Source organism: Pinus tabuliformis, chromosome 9 (assembly GCF_031772625.1).
Source record: "Pinus tabuliformis cultivar Carrire ecotype Pingquan chromosome 9, CPIR1, whole genome shotgun sequence".
Lineage (NCBI taxonomy): Eukaryota > Viridiplantae > Streptophyta > Pinopsida > Pinales > Pinaceae > Pinus > Pinus tabuliformis.
In genome coordinates this window covers 404,952,100-404,979,254 of record NC_142307.1, presented here as the reverse complement: position 1 = coordinate 404,979,254, position 27,155 = coordinate 404,952,100, and the positions used below count along the sequence as shown (strand labels likewise).

Sequence of the window (27,155 nt, the reverse complement as noted above, 5' to 3'; positions counted from 1 at the left end):
GAATAAAAATCAATTTGAGCATGAAACCCTTGGTTAAATAATAATTTATTTTATTCTTTTTACAAAAATGTACAATGTCATATGTACAAAAGTAATTAGACTAAAACTAGTTACATTCTCCAAAAATCCCTCTTAACTAGGGATTTATTCATAATTAGATAACCAGTACAAGGATCCTCTAAAAATGAAACATTCTCATGAGAAGAGTCATATTGATAAGCGATCTTTAAGCATCAAAATCATAACCAATTTTGTCAACGTAGCATGCCTTGACTAACAAGCTTTATACCTCCACTCACTACTACATATATGACTAAATTGCAGAAACATATTATGTCGGTATGGCCCATAATGTCACAAAGGCCAATAAAAAATGTCATTTTTTTAGTTTTGGTGCCTGTTGTTAAGGCCCAGACCTAACCCATTTATTTATGTAATAAGCCCAAGGGTACTAGTCATAGTCATAGTTAGTTAGTTGAATCAATAAAGATCATAAGTAGTTATCTACATTAATAATAAGTGTAAGTGGTTGACCCACATTATAAAAAAAGGGACCACAATCAATTATAAACATGCCATAGTTAATAAATAAAGTGGTTAACCCGTATTATGCAAGGGGTCACTAGTAGTTAGGGTTTTGGATGTCATGAAGCTATAAATAGTCTTATATAGCAAGGGAATAATCATAGAGTTTTATTGTAATTGAGCTCTACTTTGTTGGAGGTTTCCCCCTCGAAGAGGAAAGCGAACATTGTATTCCACTTCTGAATAATAAAATATCTTTGCAACTTGTCTCAATTCATGTGATATTTCTATGTTTCTAGCAATATTGTTTCGTATTTATGGCATTCAAATATTCTCGCAGGTCAAGTGCATAACAAGTTGTATCAAAGAACTTTCAAGGGCTAGATGTACCTCCAATTTTGGTAGAATTTTTTTTATGCTAGGGACGTGTTCGAGTATCTTTAAACCACAGGATTTTTTGTTGACTACATAAACCTGCGAATTTGGGGAGGCATGCATGTAGGAACCACAAGAGGTGGCCATGCTTGTCAGACTCCCTTGTAACCCTTGTTAGTAACCATTTGAGTAGTGGCGCATTAGAGAGAACCATGCATGGACTACACCTTCACGCACCCTTGGGTATATTATAAGCCCCCCTAGGGTAACCTAAAACCTAATCTTAGACAAGTTGTTAACTTTATTTCTACTACAGTACACCTAGAAAAGCACTCAAGGAGATTACTCGCACATACAATAGGGTAGTCGGGTAGTACGACTAAGGGTACAACTAATCCTCCTTAGTTCATGCTCTAAAAGATTGGGTTGGGTACTATTATTGGACCCCTACGTATGTCATGATCTATAGCACTTGACACTCCTTTATGACCATAGTTACCTCAGCTATCTGAAGATTTCCCCATACCTTTTTATTCAGATAAAATCCAGCAGTTTGGGTTTAGACACCGTTGTACAAATCAAATCCAATATTTGGGGTTATGTCATCACCGTACAGATCAAATTCAAAAGTTGGAGTTTTCATAGTGTGGGTTAGACTCTTTGTGTGGGGAGGGTTTTGGGCACCATAGTCTAGATCAGATTGTTGCAGAACATTTTGCAGTGCTGAGACTTTGGGGTTCCTGTTACTACAGTCTAGCCTAAATATTCACAGGATATTTAGCAGTATCAAAAATTTTGGATTTTTCCACCACAATATTGATTAGCTGGTAGTAAAAGTTCTTTCGAAGTAGAAAAAAAAATGGGACCATCGTGAGACACTTGCAAGAGACCTAGCCTATAATATCAAGAGACTTCATCTATAAGCACCCAAATTTTCATGCAGTCCCAAAATTTTCCTGATGCGACTTCAAGTGACCCACATCACTAGACTCCCAAGCTTGCCCTCTTTCCAACCATACTACTCTTAACTAATCTCAAAATATGACTAGGGATAGTATATGCAATGTATTAGGTCTCTAGTTATGGCTACAGAGAAGGCTTTGGAGAAATTTGATGCCCTCAAGAAAAAAATTCAATGACTTCCAGGCGCCCTTTAATGATAGCATCAAAAAAGCTATATTGGAAGCCCTGAGGACATCTTGTGAACCCATGAGGGAATAAAATAGTGTTGATCATGCACACGTAGAAGGAGAATCCAGCCACCACATTCATTTCTGTGGAGGTCACCAATATTTGAGCCACTGGACACTCAAGCTAGACATGTACAAATTTGATGGCTCTAAGTTCACAGTATAGGTGGTACAAATGGAACAATATTACATCTTAATAATACCTAGGAAGATGACACTAAACTACATGTGGGAGCTCTTTACTTGGAGCTCTTTGTGACCACTTTGATTGGGAATCTCACTTTCTGGGTGATCTCACTAAGCTCAGGAAAGCAGGTACAGTAAAAGACTATATTACGACCTTTGAATAGTTGACCATCAGAAATGGAGGGCTAGGAGATGCCTTTTACTTGGAACATTTCATCAGTAGCCTAAAGGAAGCCATCTAAGCCCATGTCATAATTCATCACCTAGCTACTTGGTTGGAAGCATACAACAAGGCCTTGAGGTAGAAGTCAATTTAAATTCCCAATCCAATCATCCAAATTTCGTAGCACAAGCACATCCCACCCTGGCTGCGGGCCCCACCCAAACACTTAAGGTTCAAAAGATATCACCGAAAAAAATTTCCAAAAGAAGGAAATAAGGACTCTACTACTACTATGATGACAAATACTCCCCAGGACATAATGCAAGGAACCAAAATTATTTCAAATCGACGTTACTAAAAATAGCTCTGTCGATGAAGCTCCATCCAATGAAGTTCCTGAGGAGGAAGAAGGTGAACCCCAAACAACCCATACACTGATATTATAGCTCTACCATATGAGTCAGTTATCTCACTCCATGCCCTGGTCAACATTTCCTCCCCAGACTCTCAAAATCTAAGGTTTTCTTAATGTTAGGTCCCTATACTACTAGTATAGTCCCTTATTGTTATCAGTGCAAACCCCTTATGGTAATTTTGTGCCCATGTAGTCCCCATGTTGGTATTATTGTGCCCCATAGAAGCCCACTATTGTTATTTTTGTGCCCCTACAATATTATTGTTATGTAGGCTCTGATTATATTAGGACCACTTAGACTTATATATATAGAAAGAAGGTATTGTCATTTGTATCATCCAAGAATTGTTCATTTGTGTAATGTAAAGGAGGTTTCTCCCTCGAAGAGGCTGATTCTTAACTCTTTAATCTATCTTTTCTATTTTTTTGTGAGCTGGTTTCATAACATTTGGTATCAAAGCTTTGGATTCTAGGGTTTCGCTTCTCCAAATAGGTCATCGTGTAATTTTTGCTATAAATTCTTCTCTACTAAGTGTCAAAAGCCAAAAAGAAAACCCATTTGATTCGAAATCATTTTGAACCTGAGGTCTGAATTTTAGATCTTGTATCGCTATATTTTCAAAGATATTATTTGAGGAAGTTAGGGTTTTTTCAAGCTCCATAATTCCATCTCAAACAAGTCATCGTGGAATTTTCGCAATAATGTTTTTTCTACAAAGGTTGAGACTCTGAAATTAAAACTCATTTGAGCTGAAATTGTGGTGAGCTTGGGCCCACATTTCAAATCTTGTTTTGCTATATTTTCGGAGATACAATCCAAGATATTTAGGGTTTCTACTGGCTCCTGAATTACATCCCAAACATGTGACCTTGGTAAAATCGTCATAACTTTCTCTCTGAGCATCAGATTGAAATTTCGTAAAAATTTATAGAAAGAGGACAGACTATACTTTTATTTATATTGTTTTTAGGTCTGAAGGTTGAAATAGTCACATGTGGCACTTCGCACAAGTTCACTATACTAAAAAATTATATAATCAGGTCACCTTGGGAGAATGGGCATAACTCTTTCTTGGAGAATCCAATTTCGATCACACTAGTGGCATTGAAAATAGGACGTAGAGGGCTACTGCAGGTAACAATTTCACACCTTGGAGATCTGAAATTTCAGAGACACAAGAGATTCAAGATTGAGCTCCTAAAAGTAAGAAAAAGAATGACTTGAATTAAGAAAATAGAAACAACTAATAAGAAAAATTGGATGGATGATTTAAAGAATGCAATCGAAGCTAAGATAAATATTTTTATAATTGCTATGGAAGCTAATATTGATGGTAGGGAAGTAGATTTGAATAAAGGAATGGAATATTTGAAGAAATACATGGAAGGTTTGAAGGAAGGTAGGACAAAGCTACTACAAGAAAGGCCTCCTAATGAAGAAAAGGTTGTAGAGGAACTCATGATGAGAAAAAAATAAATTTTAATCATGATTTCATAGAATATAACATTGGATTTAAGACTCACCATATTACAAATATTGATATGAGGAAGTTTGATGGCAAGGATCCCATAACATGGATACTACAAATGGAGAAATATTTTGATCTACATGATGTGCAACTGTTACAAAAGGTACGTATTGCATATTTATATTTAGATACAAATAATTTTTTATGGTATAAAGAGTTTTGTTCTCGTAAACCACTTATCACCTAGTCAATTTTCACAGAGGAAATGATATCACATTATGTGATATAAAGAGAAACACCTTCTTTAGCCAATTGATGAATCTCAAACAAAAGGGTTCAATGGCAGAGCACATTGAGGACTTCCAAAAATTGAATATAAGGGTAAATGACATTCCAGAGAAGCAGAGGATTGGTGTCTTCATAGGGACTTTAAAGGATAAAATTCAACATGAGGTTTGTCTTTGGGAACCTGATTCATTGGAGAAGGCTTTCCTATTGGAAAGAAAAATTTAAATCAAAATTATGGCAACAAGAAATTCTACCATTCACAATTATAAAGATGGAAGTGTTGTTGCTCCTAGCCTTCCACAACCTACAAGGTTGACACCATAACAATTGGAAGAAAATGGAGTAAATTACATTTGTTACAATGGTGATAACAAATACAATAAAGGTCATAAGTGTGCTAAGAAGAAATTATTTTAAATTGACTGTGAAGAGGAGGAAGAAAATGATCAAGAAAAGTCAAAAGAAGAGGATATACACCAAGAACCAACCCCAGAGAAAGAAGAAATGAATCCGGCCATATATTGTAATGCATTGGCAAGAATTACCACTCCTCAAACTCTCAAGATAGAAGGACATATCAAGAAGACAAAGGACAACCTCACTTTCATGCAGAATCGAATGAAACAACAAGCAGATCAACATCACAGCGAAAGAATTTTTAACATAGGCGACTGGGTATTTTTACGACTACAACCATACAAAAAAGTGTCCCTCAAGCAAGCTAAGAAGGATAATAAATTATCACCAAAGTACTATGGTCCTTATAAAGTGCTACAAAATATTGGTATTATGGCATACAAATTGGAGCTCCCTGCATCTTCCTGAGTCATGCTAGAGCTTTCAGGTTTCTTACTAGGCGTTTCCATTTTCTTTATTCGGGGCATCAATTAATGATAATTAGGCTTCACTATGCCCTTTGAATTGCTTCAAACTAATTTTTCAAACCAACTTATGCAAATTAAAAAAAAGAAAAAAAAAAAAAAAAAAACTACACACCTTTTTTCACTTTGTAGGAGCTCGATATTGAATCTAAAGTCCTTTCAAGTAGGTGAAAAGTTGTTCCTGAGACTCCAACCTTATAAGAAAACCTCTCTCAAATAAAATGGCTCTCAGAAACTAGTTCCAAAAATCTATGGTCCTTATCAGATACTTCAATGTATAAGAGCAGTCGCTTACAAACTGTCCCTGTTGAGTACTTCAAAAATCCATCCAATCTTCTATGTATCCTGCCTCAAGAAAGTTGTGGGGACCAATTGCAGGGTTCAAACAAGTCTTCCAGAATTGGATGAGGAAGGTTCACTTTGGTTCCAACCCAAATAGGTCCTCGATACTTGCAAAAGACATCTCTGTGGCCACACGATCAAGGAAGTACTCATCAAGTGGAAATACACTTCTCTAGAAGACATGACATGGGAACCAACCACTATTCTTCAGTAGTTTCCATAGCTTCATCCTTGAGGAAAAGGTTTCTTTTGATGAGAGAAGGCATGTTAGGGCCTAACTCTAACCCATTTATTTATGTGATAAGCTCAAGGGGACTAGTCAAAGTCATAGATAGTTAGTTAAGTCAATAAAGCGTGTAAGTGGTTATCCGCATTAATAATAATTGTAAGTGGTTGACCTTCATTATATAAAAGGGACAACAATTAGTTATAAATGGGCCATAGTTAATAAATGAAGTGGTTAACTTGTATTATGCAAGGGACCACTAGTAGTTATGGTTTTGGATGTTATAAAGCTATAAATAGTCTTAGATAGCAATGGAAGAATCATCGAGTTTTATTGTAATTGAGATTTGCTTTGTTGGAGGTTTCCCCCTTGAAGAGGAAAGTGAACATCTTATTTTTCTTATGAATAATAAAATATCTTTGTAGCTTGTCTCAATTCATGTCATATTTCTGTGTTTCTGGCAATAGTTTTTCGTGTTTCTAGAATTTTGTTATTCTCACAGGTCAAGTGCATAACACCCATGTTCATTGCAATTACGATGTCATATTTGGTGTGCATTATAATTGCGTCACAATGAAGACGATAAAAATGGTCCATCGCAAGTTAGAAGGAGAATGTTTTGTGTCGGAATTGTGACGATAAGCATTAATTGTGACAATTGCAACGACACATGGTTTTTTGCGTCGCGAGGTTAATGTGTTTGTTTATTTGACTAGTCATATTTGGCTTTGACTAATCATCTAACATTGCAATTGTGACAATAAATAAATTTATAAATACCTCATATATAAGATATGTTGCGACATATTTTTATAACAACAATAATTTTAAAGGCCGTTATAAGGCCTTTTTTGTGAGCGAAAAAACATATTTTTTTATATAATAGTTTTGTGGTTGTGGGAAGAATGTAAAAAAAAAATAGATGGGGATCAACTAATTTGCAAGGGGTCAATGATGGGAAATATTATTTCCCTTGCAATTCTTACAGTTGCGGACGTTCGTGGAGAATGTGATATGAAAAATATGATAGACATTATAGGAAGAATGGGCACATTGAAGTGGGGAACGAATACTATACAATGGTAAGCTTATGCTAGTTATGAATCATTATATATATTTTCTTTATATCAATCATATTTGTAAGAAAAAATATTGTTATAATATATGTTCTACAGACTAATTATTTCACATTATTTTTTTAAATTATTATAAAGTCAACATGGCCCCCTAGGTACTGTGATTTGACTATTGCACCAAGTATTCGTGCTAGAAATTATGTTCTACAAGTTGAGGAAGATGGAGTGAATATTAAATCTCAAGGCCATAATGATCTTATGCAACAAGATGAAATGATAGTTCCATGTGATGGGACAAATAAATTGATCCAAGACGTGCTTGGTCTCAATGAGAACATATATGTCTTTTGTGATGATAAATATGTACTAAAGAAGGCAACGAAACCACTTTATGAAGGCTCAAGAGAAAATGTTCTCTCTACTACATTATTTTTTGTGAACTTAAAGGTTTTGAATGGTTTGTCAAACACTTTTATGACATAGATCCTAAGGTATAATGTAATATGTTTCATCGCATGAAAGGATGATTTTTTTTTTCCTTTTTTTTTAATGTTAATTAATGTGTAAAATAAGAACACAATATTTATGATTAATATTGTTTACACTAACTATTGATTTTTTATGTTGTACTATATTTTTAGGTAAATTTTTGTTACCATTACCAAATGAGTTACCTCACACATACCAAGATTTATGTGTTATGAAATAAATTGGAATGGAGTACCATGCTACAGATGCATGTACTAATGATCATATTATATATTATGGAAAACATGCATTGAAAACAAATTGCCCGAAATGTAACAATATTAAATATAGAATTGATAAAATAACAAAAAAGCTGCCTCAAAAAGTTCTTCGTCATGTTCCCATAATTCCATGTTTGCAGCAATTGTTCAGGTGTGAAAGCATAGAAAAGTTTATCGATTTCCATGCATGGAAGAGAAGTGAAGATGGTTTTTTTCAAATTCTTTCAAATGGTTATGCATTTAGAGAAATTGAGGAAAAATGGTTTCATTTTAAAGATAAATCTTGTAATGTTAGATTCCATTGGCAGTTGACGATGTTAATCCATTTGGAGAGCTTAGGTCTAAGTGGTAGATTTTTGTTATCAACAATAACCTTCCTCCTTGGATGTCAATAAAGGGCAAGCACATTATGTTAACAATGATTGTTCCAAGTATTTGTTTACATTAATTTTTTTAATACGATATCATTTTCATTTGTCTTGTAGTTTACACAATATGTTATATTTATTTATTTACTTATATGTATATATCATAATAGTAATTATGTGTAATTTCAAACAATTAGGTAAGTACCAAGTTAAAGATATGAATTATATATTGAGCCTCTTATCGATGAGTTAATGAATTTATGGGTCAGCATCACTATGTATTACATCTATAAACCAATAAGAGAGAGGCAATTTCAATTCCATTGCATACTTGTACGGGCAATTCATGATGCCCCGGGACTAACACATTTTTGTGGTATGTAATGTTCCATTGAAGTTTAATAATATATAATTATTTCAATTAGATCATATCATGCATGTATTTTAAATATTCCATTTTTTTATAATTGACATTAATAAATCTCCTGGAGGCCTTCAAACTAAGGGTAAATTTTCATGTCCAGTTTGTGGTCCTATTATTTTGGTATATATATTTCTATATTGGTATATGACATCTTTAAGGGTTTTTTGGTCTACTTTGGATTAAATAGATAATGAATAATTTTTATTATTATAGTATGTTCTACCTCTATCTCTTCCAATTGACTTCGACAACAATGCCAAACAAGTTATATATGATCTTGGAAAATATATGAGGTAAGTAACAATTTATATTCCGAGTGTTTTTGTATTAGTTTTTTATCAACTTAATGACATGTTTTCTACTTGTAATGTAATATATTATGTTTTGTTGAAACATAGTGTACTTATTTTCTTGCATTATGTGGAGATGGTTGTCATTAAAAGAAATACATAAAAATGATATAAAGCATTGGAAGAGAGAAATTCCTCAACTAATGTGTGAAATGGAAAGTATCTACCTCCGACATTTTTCAATGCACAAGAACACTACCTCATACACCAAATTGATTGAGATTGTATTGTGTGGACTTGTACAAACAAGGTCAATGTGGATTGTGGAGAGGCATTTGAAATCATTGAAGACTTTGGTTAGACAAAGAGCACATCCGGAGGGTTCTATGGTGGAGGGATATGTGGAATATGAATCCATGGTGTACATTACTCAATATCTCCTTATATGAGCAGACAATATGCATGTGGATTACATTTGGGATGTGATCTCCATCACAAAATATGAAGGGGAGAACATATTGAGGAAAAGTAGAACAACAAAAGTGAAAGGTAATTGTTGGATGATCCCTTCAACTTCACTGACTAATCAGATAGAAAAAGGGCTAGTCGACCCTTCCATCTAGCCCCAGTCAAGTTAGAAATCTACATTGTATTGTAAGATTAACTAATGGAAGCTTAAACAAGATAATCAACCTGATAGTTAGACCCGTGTAATTCTTCTGTTAGTCTATAAATATGTGTCTATATGGTGATGTAATGATTGTCTTTTGATACATAATAATAATATATTTGTGTTCAACTTGGCTATCTCTCCATTATTGTGTTCTCGTATATTTATATGCTTATTGTATGCTTATTGCATATTTATTTATAGTATGGTTGGACATTGATGATGATCTTCCTGATGTGAATTTATTCAGAATGGAAGTAGTACAAACTGAACTTGCTGAAATAGCATAATTTCTAAACACAGGTAAAGCACCAAAAATAAAAAGATATCAACAATCAAAGCAACACCATACACATTAATAAATGACCAACTATATAAACTATGAATTGATGAAGTACATCAAAGATGCGTCCTAGAACATGAAAGAGAAGCAATTATTGATGAAGTCCACAAAGGAGGATTTGGAGGCCACTATCAAGAAGACTCAACTTCTAGGAAAATAATGCAATTAGGTCTTTGGTGGATGATAGTATTATGCAATTGTCGACAATAGGTGAAAATATGTGACATACGTCAAAGAATGGGTCGAACCCTACCAAAGAATCAAATTCCACTACATTCCATAGTTTCATAATTACCATTTGAAATATGGGATATTGACTTTGTCGGTCCATTCCCTAAAAGAGCTAAAAGGACAAGTGAAAAATACATCATAACTAAGGTCAAGTATGTAACAAAATGGGTGGAAGAAGAACTAGTAGCATCATGTACTAAATAAGTAGTATTTAGATTCATATGTGAAAACATAATGATAAGTTTTGGCTGCCCCTGGTTCTTTTCAATGACAGGGGCACACATTTTGTTAATGGCACAATTGAAGAACTCATAAAGAACTTTATGATAAAACAAAGAAAGACCACAACATATCACCCTCAAGAAAATGGTGTAGTTGAATTGTTCAACAAAACTCTACATAAAGGACTACTATAGGTGCCCATTAAAAAAAAATATCCCATAACAATAATTACTATAGGTTAGCTATAAGCCTTTTAATAGAAAATATAGCCAACTAACATGTAAAATATTAATTTATTAATAATAAAAAGAATAAATAAAAAGAAAATTTATTAATAATTATGAACGTTGTGCTTTTTTATTTTAAATTAAAATTAATAAAATAAAAAAAAGTAGTTATAAAAATAACTAACATAACAATCAACACATCAATAAAACCAATTGCAGGAATACATTTGGTGAACAGATTGAGTATTTTTATGGAACGAGGAGCCAACTTACACAACCTTCTCAGAGCAAAACAAGGATCCGAGCAATGACAATACAAAGATGATCAAGGAATAAAATACCAAGGGAGTAGTCACCTTAGAAAAAAAAATTCAACATAACCTTCATGTAGAGTACGATTCCATAGAGCAGTGGAGCCAGAAGAAAATGAAGTCTATTTACCAGGAAGCAATGCCAAATTCCAATTGCACAAAATTATCTCATGTGTGACTTTGACATAGTTTTGTGTAAAAACACAAAAGAGGGTCTAAAATACAAAGTAATGAAGTACTGCCACATGCTCCTGACACATCGCATGCTTCACACATTCCACCACAGTTAGATAATTACCAAAAGTCATTTCAAGTTAATCCTCATTTACTACCCACTCTGCGTTAAAGGTGGTGAATTGATGACATGCATGAGCGAGATGACAATAAAAAAATCCAGCGAAAGTTGAAGAGACATTTCGAATGAAAACAATCAATCGACAATGATGCCACATTTAGTGCCACAACTATCAAAATCAAGGAGAGGGCAAGTTTGTAAAAATATTTCCTGAAACTCTGAGTGACATCCCCCACGACCTTGAGGACAACCCAGATATACCGAGTCCCATAAATTTGGACTCAGAGCCCTTAAATTTCCTCCACACAAAATAATTTATAGATGACCTCTCCATGGTGAAGAGAAAAACCAAAAAAGATGAAGAAGAAATTACAGGAGAGCCCCAGAGCAAAGCTCATTTTGATATTTCTGGTAAAACTGAGCTTGAGATATGCATTCACAATACAAGGCAAGCGAAATTTGGTGAGCCTGCATGGGAGATGAACTTCGAAGCCTACCTCAAGTGGGACAAAATGGGAAACTAATGGAATGCTCACACAAACCACCTAGAGAAAAGAAGAATTAGTGACATTCTTAGCACCCCTTTAGTCGCAGATCTTTAGGGGATGGGTATGCACGATTGTTTCTCTATGTCTTACTTCAGAAGGGAGAGCCTTGGATATCAATCTTACCGTGCTTGAAGATATTAGTGAAATTGAAAATTTTTGAATTCAACAAAATTGGGCTGACCATGTAGCTGATCTCATCAAATCCAATTCAAGTGATTTCCATAATTCCGATAAGGTTATTCTCTTTCCCTCTCTCTTAATATGGATTGTCATGAAGGAGAGCCCACTAGTTGGGGAAGTCAACTTTTTTCGAGTAAGTAGTAGGGGAAACCCCAGTTCCTAGGACCCTGTGAAATTTTTAGGAACTGGTTATTGAACATTAAGAATATTTCTAATAAGTGGAGATTTCCCCAACACTTCTATCGATATCTTCCTCCCTATTCTCATATTCAACTTTGTCTCAATTATACCAAAGTTTGGTATAACAATTCAGCGTAGGTTGATCCCCACGAAGTCCCCTATCAGCCCACTATTGACGAAATATTTAATGATCTATGTCGTTAATCGTACACCAACTACATTATCCTAACCATAGTCTTTGAACCCTATCATGAAATTATCACTCATTTATGCAATGGTGAGGTCGAAGAAAAATTCCAAGCCACCCTATACCTACAACCCTTCAAAGTGTATATGTCTGCACCTCTGCCTAAGTCTTCCCACAGGTTTTCTCGCAAAGAATCCACCATCCCAAAATTGAAGTCATCTCAATGGAAAAAAGCACTTAAATCCATAAAATTGAACAACCTGGAGCAACAAAAATAGTTAGATGAGGTAATCAAGAAATCACAGCCTGAAGAGAAGTCAACAAAGAGGCCTCACAAGCTGAAGACCCCATCCTTCAAAACACAAGTCCGTGATACTTTAGAGAATTCCAAAAGTGTTCTCTCTGAAGGCATCCAACACAAAATGGATGAGGCACATCAAAACCATAAGCATGATAATGGTTCTTCTTCACAAACACAACAAAGTAATGGTACTTAATGGTATAACAGACTAGCCAGAGAATTAAACGGGATGGTCTGCTACAGTCATGAAGATTGACCTTACAGTTGATTCTCCCGTACATTCCCCAACCAACATCACAGAAGAATGCAATATGCCGAACCATCAACAATATGATAAGGAGCACTTTGAAGAAGAATGGTTGAACTAAGAAACTCGAACAAAGAGTAGTCGAAATAAAGAGAAGTTGGAACAAGTCAAAGGAAACTAGCTGTAGCACACCCAATCAAAATATAACTAGTTGGGATTGAATCAATCAGATATTCAAAATAATTAAGAGGTTAATTATAAATTTAATTCATCTGAAAGGACCCAATCCAATGAAATCATAAGAAATGAAAATCAATAGTCTGCTGGAACTTCAGCTAAGCACCACCTAGAGGAAAAGAATGAAGTACTTGTTGGTAAAATAATAGCTGCAAAAAATCCTGGTATTAAAGATATCCCATCAATTCAAACAATGGCAGAACTGACTTCAACACCACTCCAGCAACTAAGGAAAAAAAAAGCCTGTCAATATCACTAAAAATATTCTGACATTAAACTCTCCAGTGACAAGAAGCTTTTCCATGTCATTGATCAAGTTGTTCAAGCCACCAAAAAATGGCTACATAAGAGGAAGAAGGATACCGACAAGGTTCAATGCCTACAGGAAAGAGAAAGGGAGACTTATATGGCTTATCAGAGCCAAGCAAAAGAAAAACTGAACAAACCAGCTCCAACAAAGATCGAACTTCACATCCCGTCTGACAACAACTCTCCTCTGTGCAGGAATGTAAATCCGAAAGGCCTTTGAGGTCTCACTGTAGCCCACAAAGATACCCTTCTCTGCGGTGGGCTCTAGTTTGGTCCTCTTCTCCTTGGGTATATAGGAGTATGTAATGCATCCAAAGATATGAAGATGACCAAAATCAGGCTTCTTCCCAGAGAAAGCCTCCTCCAGAGTTATGTGCCCCAAGGCACGATGCGGACTCCTGTTCTGCAAGTAAACAGCTGTGTTGCAGGCCTCTGCCCACAAGAACAATGGCAACCCCTGATCATGTAACATGGCTTTGGCAGCCCCTATGATGGATCTGTTCTTCCTCTCTGTAACCTCGTTCTGTTGGGGGTTGTAAGGAACAGTGAACTCCCTCCTAATGCCTGCCTCCGCACAATAATCAACAAACTCTCCAAGGGTGTACTCTCCTCCATTGTCCGACCTCAGGGACTTGATCTTTCGACCTGTCTGTGTCTCCACAAGAGCTCTGAACTCCTGATACCGCTTGAAGACCTCACTCTTGGTCTTCAAAAAATAAATCCAGGTCCTCCTGGAGTGATCATCAATGAATAAAACTTAGTACTCATATCCACTCAAGGAAACATGAGACATCCGACCGCTCACATCCGAATGAATCAAATCAAGTATCCAGGTCGCTCTGCTGTCACTGCTGGGAAAAGGGGATTTGGCAAACTTGTTCATCGCACAACCTCTGCAAGTATCAAAGTGATCAGTACTGAAATCTAGCACACCTGTAGTGATCTCCCGCAATGTCCTCAAGGCTCCATGATTGCCAAATCTCACAAAGCTCAGAACTGCTAGCTCTGCTGTCGGTACTACTGCTCAATGCCAAAAGGGGCTGGAATGCAAACTTGTACACCTTTGCATGGCGTACACCTATCACTCTAGCTGAATCAGCTGGAGTGCCCCTGGGATACATCAACACCTGTCCTCCCCTGAACAGTACCTCATATCCTCTGTCCTCCAAAGCTAAGACGGATATGAGGTTCTTCCTCATCCCTGGCACATAAAGAACATCTGACACTTTCAAGGGAGGTTTGGACTCCCTCTGAAATGTCAGTGTCCCCACCCCGACTGCTCTAACAACTCTGTCATCACCGAGTACTACCTCTATATCAGTGCCACTCTCTGAAAGCTCTGAGAAGTACTCACGGACTCCTGTCAAATGACGTGAAGCCCCACTGTCCACATACCAGATACCTGAAGATGCTCCGCTAATCGAGGGAAAAGCATGCTCCCTTTGAACCTGTGTGGCAGGTGATCCTGCACTAGAGGACTCACACGTAGTGAACGCAAACTCCCGGTCAAAACGACCTGCAAAGTCCTCAATCTCTGCTGAAGCTGCCACGTCCTGGTTCTTCCCCTTCTTCTTCTTTTTCTCCGGACACACAACTGCAGTGTCCCATCTTTTGACAATTCCAACACTTCACCTTGGAATAGTCCTTCTGTGTGTTCCCCTGTTTACCTTTACCTTTGCCTTTGCCCCCACCACTACTTGTGGAAGCCTACTTCTTCCCTTTGCCTTTCTTGCCTCCTGCCACCAGTGCTACATCCTCATCCTGCTCAACTGGCTTGGCTACCCCAAGCTGACCTTTCTTGATCTCTGTCTGAATGCAATCATCCCAAAACCTCTCCCATGTGGGAAGGGTCTCACGTGCACAAACCCCATCAGCAAAGTTCAACCATGAATGGGGGAGGCCATTCACTGCAATCCGCACCAGCTCAGTGGGTGGAATGGCCTCTCCAATCGCTGCCAACTCATCTCTCACATTAGTGATCTTTGTGAGATATCCAGTTGCATTATCATTACCCATCTTAATGTTCTTCAACTTCTCCTTCAGGACCATCTTCCGGTTCTCATTGGTACTCTGGTAGAGATTGGACAATGCTATCCACATCTCATGGGCATTGCTCTTTCCTCTCACATGAGGAATGCAATGGTCTTTGATTCCGTCTAGAATCAGCCTCTTACCCTTGTTTTTTTTATTATAAGCTGTCAACTGAGTAGCATCAGTAGGCACAACAACAGGGTTCTGTGTGGTATGCACCATGATATCCCAGACTTCTGCCTCCTTAAAGATACTCTGCATTCTCTCCTTCCAAACGTTGTAATTTTATGCCCATCAAGCCTATCCTCCACCCTCAATCCCAATGACATCCTACTGTCCTAAAACTGAAAAATAGCACTGTTGTAGTAAAGATAAAACTACTGTTTATGAAAAAATCAGCTTGCTGGAATTTTCTGAGTGAAAAATCAGCAGCTGTAATTTTTCATTTTGCTGTCCCAAACTGTCCTTCAGCACTCAAGCTCTGATACCATGTAGAAATTTCTCATTTCCCACCCCGGTTTTCAGTTTCTCCTTATTTCTCCCATATAGTTAAATGCCCTTTCCCATAACCATACATTTAACAAGCTGGAAAAAATAAATTTGCTGAAAACACAAATTCTGGAAATTTTACAGAATGCTGGAAATTGCAGAAATAAAAATCAGCAGTAATAAAAAGCCATTAAAACAATTTAAACACTGAGATTTTTGGTCAATGTGACCCTGGAAAAACCCCCTACAACTCTTGGGGAAAACCAGTTTGAGAGCTCTTCTTTATTTCTGGAAAATGCCTTTTTACAGTAAGAGAAATATTCAGCAAAAATCAGCAAACAAACTTTTACAACTTATCTCAGCCTTGCTGAAACTCAGCCTTGCTGAAACTCACTCCGCCTTGCTGAAACTCCGCTGCTGAAACTCCGCTCTGCTGAAACTCCGCTCTACTGAAACTCCGCTGCTAAAACTCCGCAGCTCACTGTCCAGAAATCTCCCTTGCTCTCTTGCTCTCCTTCTCTCAATCTGCTCATGAAAGAATGAATGACCTTTTCCTCATTTTCCTCCTTTAATCTAACCCCAAGTGACTTTTGGGTGATCCCTAAATCCAATGGCTGAAATAGATTGAGATCTAAAGCTGAGATTAAATGCTCATTTAAATCTCACTTTTTATTTTTTAATTCACCCCACTTTAATGAAGACCCACTTAGTCATTTATTTCCAAAGTCACTTTTCCTTTCTAATTTTTCATTGACTTTATAAAAGTCACTTTAAAATTAGACTTAGTAACTTTATCACTTAAAGTCACTTTTAAATTAGATTTAACTTTATAAAATTATAAAGTCACTTTAGGAGAAAAATTAAATTCTTTTGGACACTTTTCCCTAGGCCAAAGATCAAAGCCTAAGGGAACCACCTGTCCTCCAGTACCAAATTTCAACAATCAATTCTTCTTATATGTTCTTCAATAGTTCAGCAGAGAGAGAGATAGTACGTTTACAATAGAAGTCAACACTTTGACTTATCTAGATAAGAGCATAGATCATCTCTAAGAAGATGATACATGAGATCAGTTGAAAACATGTTGCTTCAACTAATTCTCCAAGGTGACTCCTTCACCTATCGTTGTGTTCCATTTCGTCATCATGTTGCACTTCACTGTGTTGCACCATGTTGCACCCATCATCACTATGTTGCATCTCATCATGCTTCATTAATCATGACTTTACCCATCACTGTATTGCATTATGTGCCACTGTTGCACCATGTTGCCATACTGACCTATGTGTTGGCTCATCTTGCTTGCTTGTTGTCCCTTGCTTGCTTGTTGTCCCTAGCATGCTTGTTTTCCTTAGCATGCCTGCTGTTGCATGCTAATTGTCCCTTGCATGCTAGCTGTAACATTCCAGGCTTGGTGTATTCGTTGCTAAGTACCATACAATTATCCCAATGTTAATTAGTTGTCCCTTGCATGCTGCTCTCCTTCGGAGACAGATGCTCCTGTTGTTCCGACAGTTCTAGCAGTTCCGGCCGTTCCCGACAATTCTGGCTTTTCTGGCAGTGCCGTCTTTTCCGGCTTTTCCAGAAGTTTCGTCTTTTCTGGTAGTTCCGAATTTTCCGGCAGTTCCGGCTTTTTCGGCTTTTCTGTCTTTTCCAGCAATTCCGCCTTTCCGGTTGTTCCGTCTTTTCTGGAATTTCCGGCTTTTCCAGCAATTCTGGCTTTTCCGACTTTTCTGGATCATGGCAACGTTATTCCTTAGGATCTCTCCTCCTACTAAAACCCAAAGATAAGTAGAGAGAGGAAGAGATCCTGAGTGTGTTGAAATGACTTGAAGGTCGCCTCTATTTATACTAAAACGTTGAGCACATGTGGGGTTTATTTGGTTGTTGGCCGACCTTGACGAATTGTCTTATAACGCAAATAAATTCATAACTCCATGAATACTTATCGAAATCGGATGATCTTTAAATCAATCCTACACCTCTCGTTGAGAGGGATCCAAGGAAAATATCAGTGTCCATTAATAAGATGACCCACATGGAGTTTGGCCCTAGTTGCCAATTTTAACATAATCAAATATTGGTTATGTTAAATAGTCATTAAGTTAAAAAGCATGTCTAAAAGACATGCCCAGTCACGAAAAGACGCCTGCTTAGGTATATATGTGAGTCCTCATTGTAACATTTGATCATCACATATACATTTTATATATATAATAACTTATTATTTCAAATACCTGTTCTGTATTTTTACATTAAAGTCTACAAGCTATCAGTTTTTATGCTTCATTATATGCCCTTCTTTCTTGACTTCGTCACCTTAGCTCTGATGCCATGTTGAGAAATCTAGAGCATTAGTATTAAGTGATTTCTCTTCGATTAGTAACTACTTGTGAATGCTTTTTACAACTTTAGACTGGAATCTTCTTCTTCCTAGATTATTAGCGTTCTTATTCATCAAACAATAACCAATGCATGAACATAAATAGACAAGAGACACAGAATGTAGGCTCTTAGCCAGGGCCAAACCTCTCACTCTTTGAGAGGAAAACCCGCACAAATTCTTCTTATAGATATTCCAATTGACGAATACCAAGAACAAGACCCTTGACCTATTAGCCACTCCAAGTTCTCATAACTGTCTTCTCCTTCCTCCTTTGAGTTCCTCTTTTGCTTTGACCTTTGTAGGGTTGAGATCGTCTCCTTTCAGAGCATAGTCTGATAGCAACGAACTGTAGACATACTTGAGATGGCACTGAACCATATCACTATATTGTCACCAAAATGCCCTAACTATAACAACACCGAAATAATATAATATATCACTGAATAGAAAACTCCTTCATAGCATCGAACTAGCACCAAACTATGGCTTCTATATAAGTTGTGGTATATATACCCTCATCTGAACTGTATCCCTCTGTTGTAGCACTGATATCTTCACTTAAAGATCCGAACTTATGTTTCAGTAATTAGCCCAAACAAAGATCCTCGTTATCCTTCTCTCATCTATAGTGGTCTACCCATATATAAGTTGACATGACCTCAACGAAGGGATGTGTCTCTAATTTGGTGAGTTGACATGTGTTATTTACTTCATTTGGAGGCCGACCTGAAGAGGAGGACTAGTGCTTGTCGTCGGAGGGCTTCTTGACACTTTTATAGACTCGTATACATTTGTCATATCCCCAAGAAGAGTTCTTCATTCATGACATTGACTCTTTGACTTTACTGACAAATCCTAAAGGCTCTCAATGGGAGCCAATAAAATCTCTTGCTCATGAAACCCATGAAGCAAGCATAATAATAGTTCCATTTTTTTCTTTTCATCATTTACAAAAATCACAATTACATGTCATTATGGAGACAAAACCTAGTTAAATTTTTCAACAATCGCTCTTAACTAAGGAGGTATTCATAATGGTACTTGGTCATTCTCAATCTGAAGAATTTCTAATAAGAAGAATCAGAATGGTAACCCATTTGTATACCATCATATCAACCAACATTTGGAGACCATTTCTACATCATAGCACCCCTTGGACTTCATTAGGCCTCCTCAAAGGCCCAACGACTAACTTTATTGATCATTCGACCCTCATGAGAGGCTTATCTTTACATTATTGAGCTATTTGGTGGGCTTGTCACCAAAAGTATTGTTATTATGCACATTGTTTTATTTTAGGGGCTCAATTAGGCCAATTTAGCTAAATCGAATAAATAGAAGTGAGATGATTCATTTTGATCATCATCACTTGGATTGGGTTATTTGTTCTTGTGATATTTTTGCTATCCCTTTTGGAGGACGAGTTTGTATGTCGTGGATGAATTTTGATGTTCGTAAAAGTTCATAAAGAGCAAGGAGCCTTAGCTGAGGTGACAGTGGGTTATCGCTCCATTGTTGCCCTTGACCTAGTAGTTTCCCTTTAGGATCCCCTCCTAGGACCCCTGCTGGTTTGAACGGTAACAGAACATACATACTTTGTGGACATCCGGATGAGGTATGTGCCTTGTAGAGGTAGTGCGGTATCACAAGTAAAGCCTCCCAAAATAATGCCCTTGAATGAAGTAGAGCTTGTCTAGTTAGGCCTCAAAGACGGTGCTAGTTGATCATAATGTTGATGCTTACAGTGGGCTTATCAATCCAACTCTTCTTATGAGAACTTTTCAAAGGGAGTATTGTCCTTGTACTAGTTGGATAATTATGAATACCTGCCTAGTTAAGAGGGAGTATTGGAAATTGTAACTAGTTTCAATCTTCATAATTGTCATTTGACTCATAACATGATGCAAATATTATTTGTCTATCAAAAGGAGAAAGAAAATGATATAAAGAATAAAAGAAAACTATTTTAGAGAATGGGTTTCATGCTCAAGTTATTTGTCATTAGGTCTCCTAGGGTTTACACGAGTCAAAGAGTCATTGTATTTGGAAAGAAAATTTTATTTTGTATTTGGAAGTGTCTAGAAGCCTCCCAAGACCAGGTCGGCCAGCTAGGAAGAAGTCAGCCTTGTGAGGGCTATTCGAGCCCTAGGAAATGCTATATAAAGGATGGAAATTCAACCTATTGTGACACACATCAAGCATAAGCATCTTGGATTCGGTTTGCAATTAGGAAGGAGTGTGAAAGTCCTAGGAAAGCAAGGAAAAGGCTAGCGCAGGAAGGGAGAAGCCCTAAAGGAGATCCAAGGTCTGAATTTTGTATCTTTCAGCTCACACGTGTGAGAAACCTAGAGTTTCTGAGTGTATCTCAGGTCTGAAAATTGCAGGGACAGTTATAGACTTTTGTTGCGGAACCAAAAGGCTAGAAGAGCCTTGCTTTGTAAGGATATTGTTTCGCTGCTCTTGGTAGACTTTGTCTTGCATTGCAGAAGGAAGATTGGTTGGTTGGCTTGGTTCTTGCAGGCAGCCATGGTCTATGGTTTGGTCTTTGTTAATCTCCTTCAAAGTTGATTCTATTAGAAGAGAAGTTATTTCTGGATTTTCCCCTTGGAGGGGTTTTGCCTTGGCTTGGAGCTTATATCTTGTGTTCATTTTTGTATGGCTGTGATCTTCATTGTTTTGGCATTTATTTGATGATAAGAACATAAGCATAATAAATAAAAGGAAGAACATAATATCACAAATAACTGTCATGGTGGAAAAGATGAATTAAATGTTGTTCTAATCTATTTTCTAACAGGGATACCATGCTAGGTCTTTGTATTGTTGGTTGGGCTTCTTGTTGATCATAGACACCCTAACTAGGGTTTGGGAAGCCAATGGAGGGTCCTTGCATGGGATCAGCTGAAGCGACTTGTACCAACTTGGGATGAGCTAAAAGGTATTGTACATTATCTTCATTTGTGTAACATATGAAGTGTACTATTGCAGTCTTAAATTTCTATGTTTGGTTTCCCACCGTCATGAATAGTTTCATCGCTGTTTTAATGAATTACGTTGTTGAGGGAGCCAGGCTGAAAGGTTATGTGTTTTAGCATGCATAGATGAAGCTAAGAAACAGATTTAGACTCTCTGTTGTTATAAAAGTAATTTTCAGATCTTTGTGTTGGTTGAGATTGTGCCCTAAAAGCTGTGTTATTGCTTTTCCGAGTACAATTTCGGTATCTATCTTCTTGAGGTTGCTTAGTGAAAAGGTTGGACAGAATTGAAGTGTTTTCTATTATAATAAATATTTCAGATCCAGCCACAAGGCTGAGAGTTCTATGAAACAGACCAATGTTATCAGAACTGGAACAAAACTGGTGGAACTGGCTGGTCCGACCGATTTTGGCCCAAAACCAATCCAAACCAGGCCTCCGAACCAGTCGTTCTGTATCGAAAGAGCCTATTCCACCAAACCAGCCGGTTCGGTACCGAATGGGCCAGTTCAAGACCGGTTTTGTGTGGTTTGTACCGTCCCAGGTCAGCGTAAAAAAATTGCCCCTTTTTTTTAATTTTTTAATTTTTCATTTGGTTGGCCCACTTCTAATTCTCCACTAGGCTAGCGTAATATGCAAGCATATAATCTTATTATTGCTATGCATTTCATGGTAATGTTGAATTCTTAAAGTAAAAGGATGAAAATGAAATATTAAGGATGTAAAAGTGCCATTCTCCTTAATCTTTCATTTCCATCATTTTACTTAATTTTTAATATTACCATGAAATGACTCAGGAGTTGGGATGTTTGAGAGTGGTTCCAACCTCAATAGATTTCATACGGAGAAAGTAGAATTTTAGATTTCACTCAGAATCCAACAAACTTAACAATTTTTCAGGATATCAGGATTGTAGGGATTGTAACGTCTCCATTAGGATTTGTCATGTACGAGGGTAAGGAACTTGTATTTAATAAAGAGCACCAATCCCTCTATGTACTTCGATGTTAGTGGCATTGGTTGTCGAACTCCTCTATCATGACTCTACTAAAAATGTACCCATCACTCAAACAAAATCTTAGCTCGACATGCTATGTTTTTTATTTTAATGCTTACAGTTATATTGATGACGAAAATCCCAATATAGGCAATGATTTTGATGATATGTATGTATTTGTTGTAGCATGATTTTTTTTGGATACTAGAGGCCATCTAGAGCCTATTTGTTGATGTACTTTCGGTTTAGGGATGGATTGCACTCAATGTTATTTTCGTTATGTGCACCCTTACATACTACATAAATGAGAACTTTTGTGTATTTGTGTATAAATGGTTTGGATTCATATGGATGCACATGTATATATATGTTTTTCTTTAAAATATGAAAATTTTGTGTGTTTTTAGTAAACCGTTTTTTTCCGGTTCTTTACTGGATCTGGTCCAGTTCCGACCGGTTCCTAGTCCACAAAGTTTTTCAGATCAATCACCGGTTTGGTTCTGATAACATTGAAACAGACCTGAGGAACCTCAAGTACATGAGGTGAAATTTCTGAATTGCTTTAGAGTGCACATTTCCAAAATTTTCACATTTGCTTCATCTTCACCTCAAGTGGAGCCAATTTTTTTTTTGTGGATCCTGACTAGTGGTATAAGATTCTAATTGTCCGCTCTCCCCTAGTTTCAACCATGGTGTGAATATCCCCTCAGTTATATATGAGCTTATGTGAGCTTTTGAAGATGTACATTGATAATTTTTCCAATGTATTGTATCATTTTCAAGAGAAAAAAAACGACAGAATCAGCATGGCAGCTGGGTAGCTATGGCCACCTAATCCATTTTTAAAATGCAATGCTAAAATGATTTTCTGTTAATTAATCTCTACAACCCAAAAATTGTAGTCAAAGACAAATAAATATTACCAAAAAATGGTGTGCCTAGACACTTTATTCAGGGTGTTTTCCAATAGCTTTGTATTTTAAGCAAAACGTTTAGGTCGGAATATAAATTAATTTGACAAGTATATTTATTAGCTCTGGGTAAATAAATAGTCTAAAAACTTGTAACTTGTTTGACTGAAGACTGCACCTGAGGAGAAGAGAGTGATTGTTGTGGAGACTGTGACGGTGGTGATCTCAATGTGCCTTGTCCAATGCGTTGCTGGGCATAAAGAGACCCACTCATTCTATTTTGTGAGCCTAAACCAATTGACCCCATCAATCCAATTGCTTGCATGCTTTGCAAAGGCTGCCCTGAAGAAACAGGCTGCTGGAACTGGGAACCCTGAATTTGTCCTGGCTTTTGTCTCACCTACAAGACACAATGTAATATAACTGGCATCAGTGAGACAGAATAGTGACCAATAGTAACTGATATTAAAGTTTTCCATAAGAAAAGGAGGTGATTTGTTGTGCACTACTACAAAAAGTATCTTTGGAGGAGAATTATGCAGCAGCTCAAAACACTGTTCCCGTCACTTAAGTGGGCTATAAAATTTTACTGTGTGCAAAAAGCTTGGAATGTGTTGGTCAATTTTTTGAAGGAAAGCACTAAACCAGCCATCATCATGTGTAAACAAAAGAGACATCTAATAGTCTTATGACCTATGGTTTTCCTTGTGCATATTTTATTTCAACTGTGTTACTCGCGATTGGCTTCAGTGGCCTGTCAGTCACCATGTTCTATGCAAGCAAAAAAATTGTCAGAATCTTCGAAGTGGCACATATCAAGTCTAATCTTACTCAATATGTAGCTTCATAATCCAATACATTACTGACGCAATCATTTCATTTCATTTCAGCAAAAATTTAATTTTTTTCCTTTAATCACACTCCATGACCCAAGCCAGCTCCCTAAATAATTTGTGGCAAAACAGTCATCTCCACATAAAGGATATTATCTATGGATTAAACACATTATGTCTTGTAGACACAAAAATTTGTTTTCATACATCATGGTGCTAAAGGGTTTTATATACATTGTACATGCTTTTGTATGGATGTGGATATTGTTGGAAAATGTAATTAGCTTCGGTCTTCATAAGTGTCATTGTACTTATGTCATTATGTATATCTTATGTAAAAAGCAAAAGAAGAAAGAAAAATATTATTTGCAAGCATGGGTTTCATGCTCCATTTGATTGGTTAATTAGGTCAAGCATACAGGGTTTCTCAAGCCAAAGGAATATTTGTCATGATTCAAGAGAGTCGTTCTCATTTGTATAAGACCCATTTCAGCATGTCGTAAAATGTAAAAGATATTATTTTTGTCTAGAAAGTCATTTGTAACCTCCAAGACCAAGTCGGCCCTGCCAAAGAAAGTCAGCGTAGAAGAGGCCTAATTCAGCCTCATGAGAAGCATATACATAGAAGGAACTTCGACCTCATTAGCACACAATCATCTCATCTTTGATCCGCAATAAGAAGCAAGAAGAAAGAGGAAGTGAAGGTCTAGGAGAAAGAATAATCTCAAGAATGTTGAAAAATGTGTAACTAGGTTCGGTCTTCATATAGATGAATCATGAAATGTACTTTTGATTGCTGTAAAGTGTCAAATGAAAGAATGAGAAAATAGTATTATTATTTTTGGAGCATGGATTTCATGCTCAAGGTCTTTTATTTTATAGGTCAAGCACCCATTGAGTGCTTCTAGGGTTTGTCATAGGTCAAGAAGTCAAGAGTCATTGTCATAAGTTGAAGACTACATCAAGCACATTGTAACTTGTAAAGAAAATTATTTTTGTCTTTAAAAGTTTCCAGATACCCTCTAGGACCAGGTCAGCCTGGCAGCTGGCAAGTCGACCTAAAGGAAGAGCCACGTCCACCCTTGAAGAGCCTATAAATAGAAGAGAACTCATCCTACTTGAAGCACATTCACTCACCACTCATTCTAGTGAAGGAAAAGGAAGGTAGCGAAGAAGGAGAAGGACGAAGGATATTTGTGTTTGGGCTAGTTTTCTCCCACACGTGCTAAGGAGAACTAGGGTTTCTTCATCAAGACCTAGGGTTTTTATCTTCAAGTTCGATCTTGGATAAAAAGAGACAAGTAGGTCAAGCGAACGTTACCAAGGGTAATCTTCATGCTCCTGAAGTGAGGGAAAGTCAAGCAAAGGTCAAAGGAGAGCTAAGAAGGCAAATTGAAGTTCACACGTGTGGCAAAAGCCACTGCTAGGGGGGCGAAATTTCAGATTTGCAGTGGAGGCCGAAATTTCTGCAACTGGAGGTCGAAGAAGTGCTACTGGAAGAGATTTGACTGGGTTTGACAGGATCAAGGTTAGCATATCATCTAGAGAGCTTGGTCTTGGTCTTGGAGGGTTCTGAACTCAGTCTTAAGGTCTTGGAATTCATCAATTGAAGAATCTATAAGGAAGAGAAGGGATTTGCCGGTTTTCCTCTCAAGTGGAGAGGTTTCGGCCCTGGCTTGCAGCCTATATTTTTTGTTCTTGTTCTTCTTGTTTTGGTAGTTGTTTGATGATTCACATATAAAATTGGATAATAATAATAATAAGTAACAAAGCTAATAAGTAAAAGTACATCACAAGCAATTATCAAGCAAAGAGAAATCTGTATAATCACTACCCTTTTGATTTCTCAACATGGTACCAGAGATAAGGTTGACTAAGGGCATTAAGAAGATCTCCACTATATTGAAGAAGCTCATCAAAAAGTGTTCAAAGGTAGCAAGCTATATCAAGAAAAGCTTCAAGGAAGCATGGAATCTCCTATTCACTACAAAGGATGAAGCAATCAAGGCAAAAGATGAAGGTCACTTCTCGGCACTCAATGGCACATTCCAAGACGAAAGCAATTGGGTAATTGATAGTGGTTCATCTAGGCACACGACTAGTCATCATAAACAATTGAAGACATTATCAAAGGGAAAATCTTCTTACTCAGTGGAACTTGCAAATAATAAGGGTTATCCCGTAAGAGGAATTGGATCAACCTCCATAGAGCTAGAAAATGGAAGCAACAGTCACCTAAACAACATCCTATTTGTTCCAAGTTTGCATAAGACCTTACTTTCCATTTCAACTCTAGAAGATAAGGGTAATAGAGTAACTTTCAGTGATGGAAAGGTTGTAGTACGAAGTAAAAACTCAGGCATAGAGAATGCTAGAGTAATTGGTATCCGAGAAGAAAGACTCTACAAATTGATATCTCCTCTAGCACAAGCTTTGGTTCACATTGAAATCAGCCTGTGTGAGTTATGGCATAGAAGATTTGGTCATTTTCATTTCAAAATCCATCCAACTCTAAGCTCCATAGTAAATGGAATCCTTGAATTGAAAGAAGATCACGAAGGAGTATGTAAGAGATGTGCATTGGGTAAGAATACCAAGAGACGATTTGGAAGCAGTGCTTCACAGTCAAAAGAAATCTTGGCTCTCATTCACTCCAATGTATGTGGCCCTATGACTCCTAAATCTCTTGGAGGTCATCTATATTATGTCACATTTATAGATGATTATTCAAGAAAGACCTAGGTTTAGTTAATGAAAACTAAGGACAAAGTATTTACAAAATTTCAAGAATTCAAAGTTGAAGTAGAGAACCTTACAGAAAGAAGAATCAAGATACTAAGATCTGATAATGGCGGAGGGTATAAATCCAAAGGAAATTATAGCCTTCTGTAAGGAATCTGGGATTAAGAGGGAATTGATAGTCCCATATAATCATGAACAAAATGGAGTTGCAGAACGAAAGAACTGATCCATTGAAGAAAGTGTAAAGGCAATGTTACATGATCAAGATCTACCAAAATTCTTGTGGGGTGAAGCCACAAAGACAGTAGTATATATTCAAAATCGAAGTCCCCACAG

The 27,155-nt window shown here is 37.0% G+C and overlaps 1 protein-coding gene across 2 annotated transcripts in view; it reads right to left on the bottom strand.

The window, feature by feature from the left end:
• LOC149148863 (uncharacterized) overlaps positions 1 to 27,155 on the bottom strand; it is a 96,773-nt gene that overhangs the window by 18,226 nt on the left and 51,392 nt on the right. For both annotated transcript variants that reach the window (XM_089440822.1, XM_089440823.1), the window contains exon 2: positions 23,423 to 23,644. In XM_089440822.1, the coding sequence (XP_089296948.1) occupies positions 23,423 to 23,644 (222 nt within the window). The remainder of the gene's footprint in view (positions 1 to 23,422; positions 23,645 to 27,155) is intronic.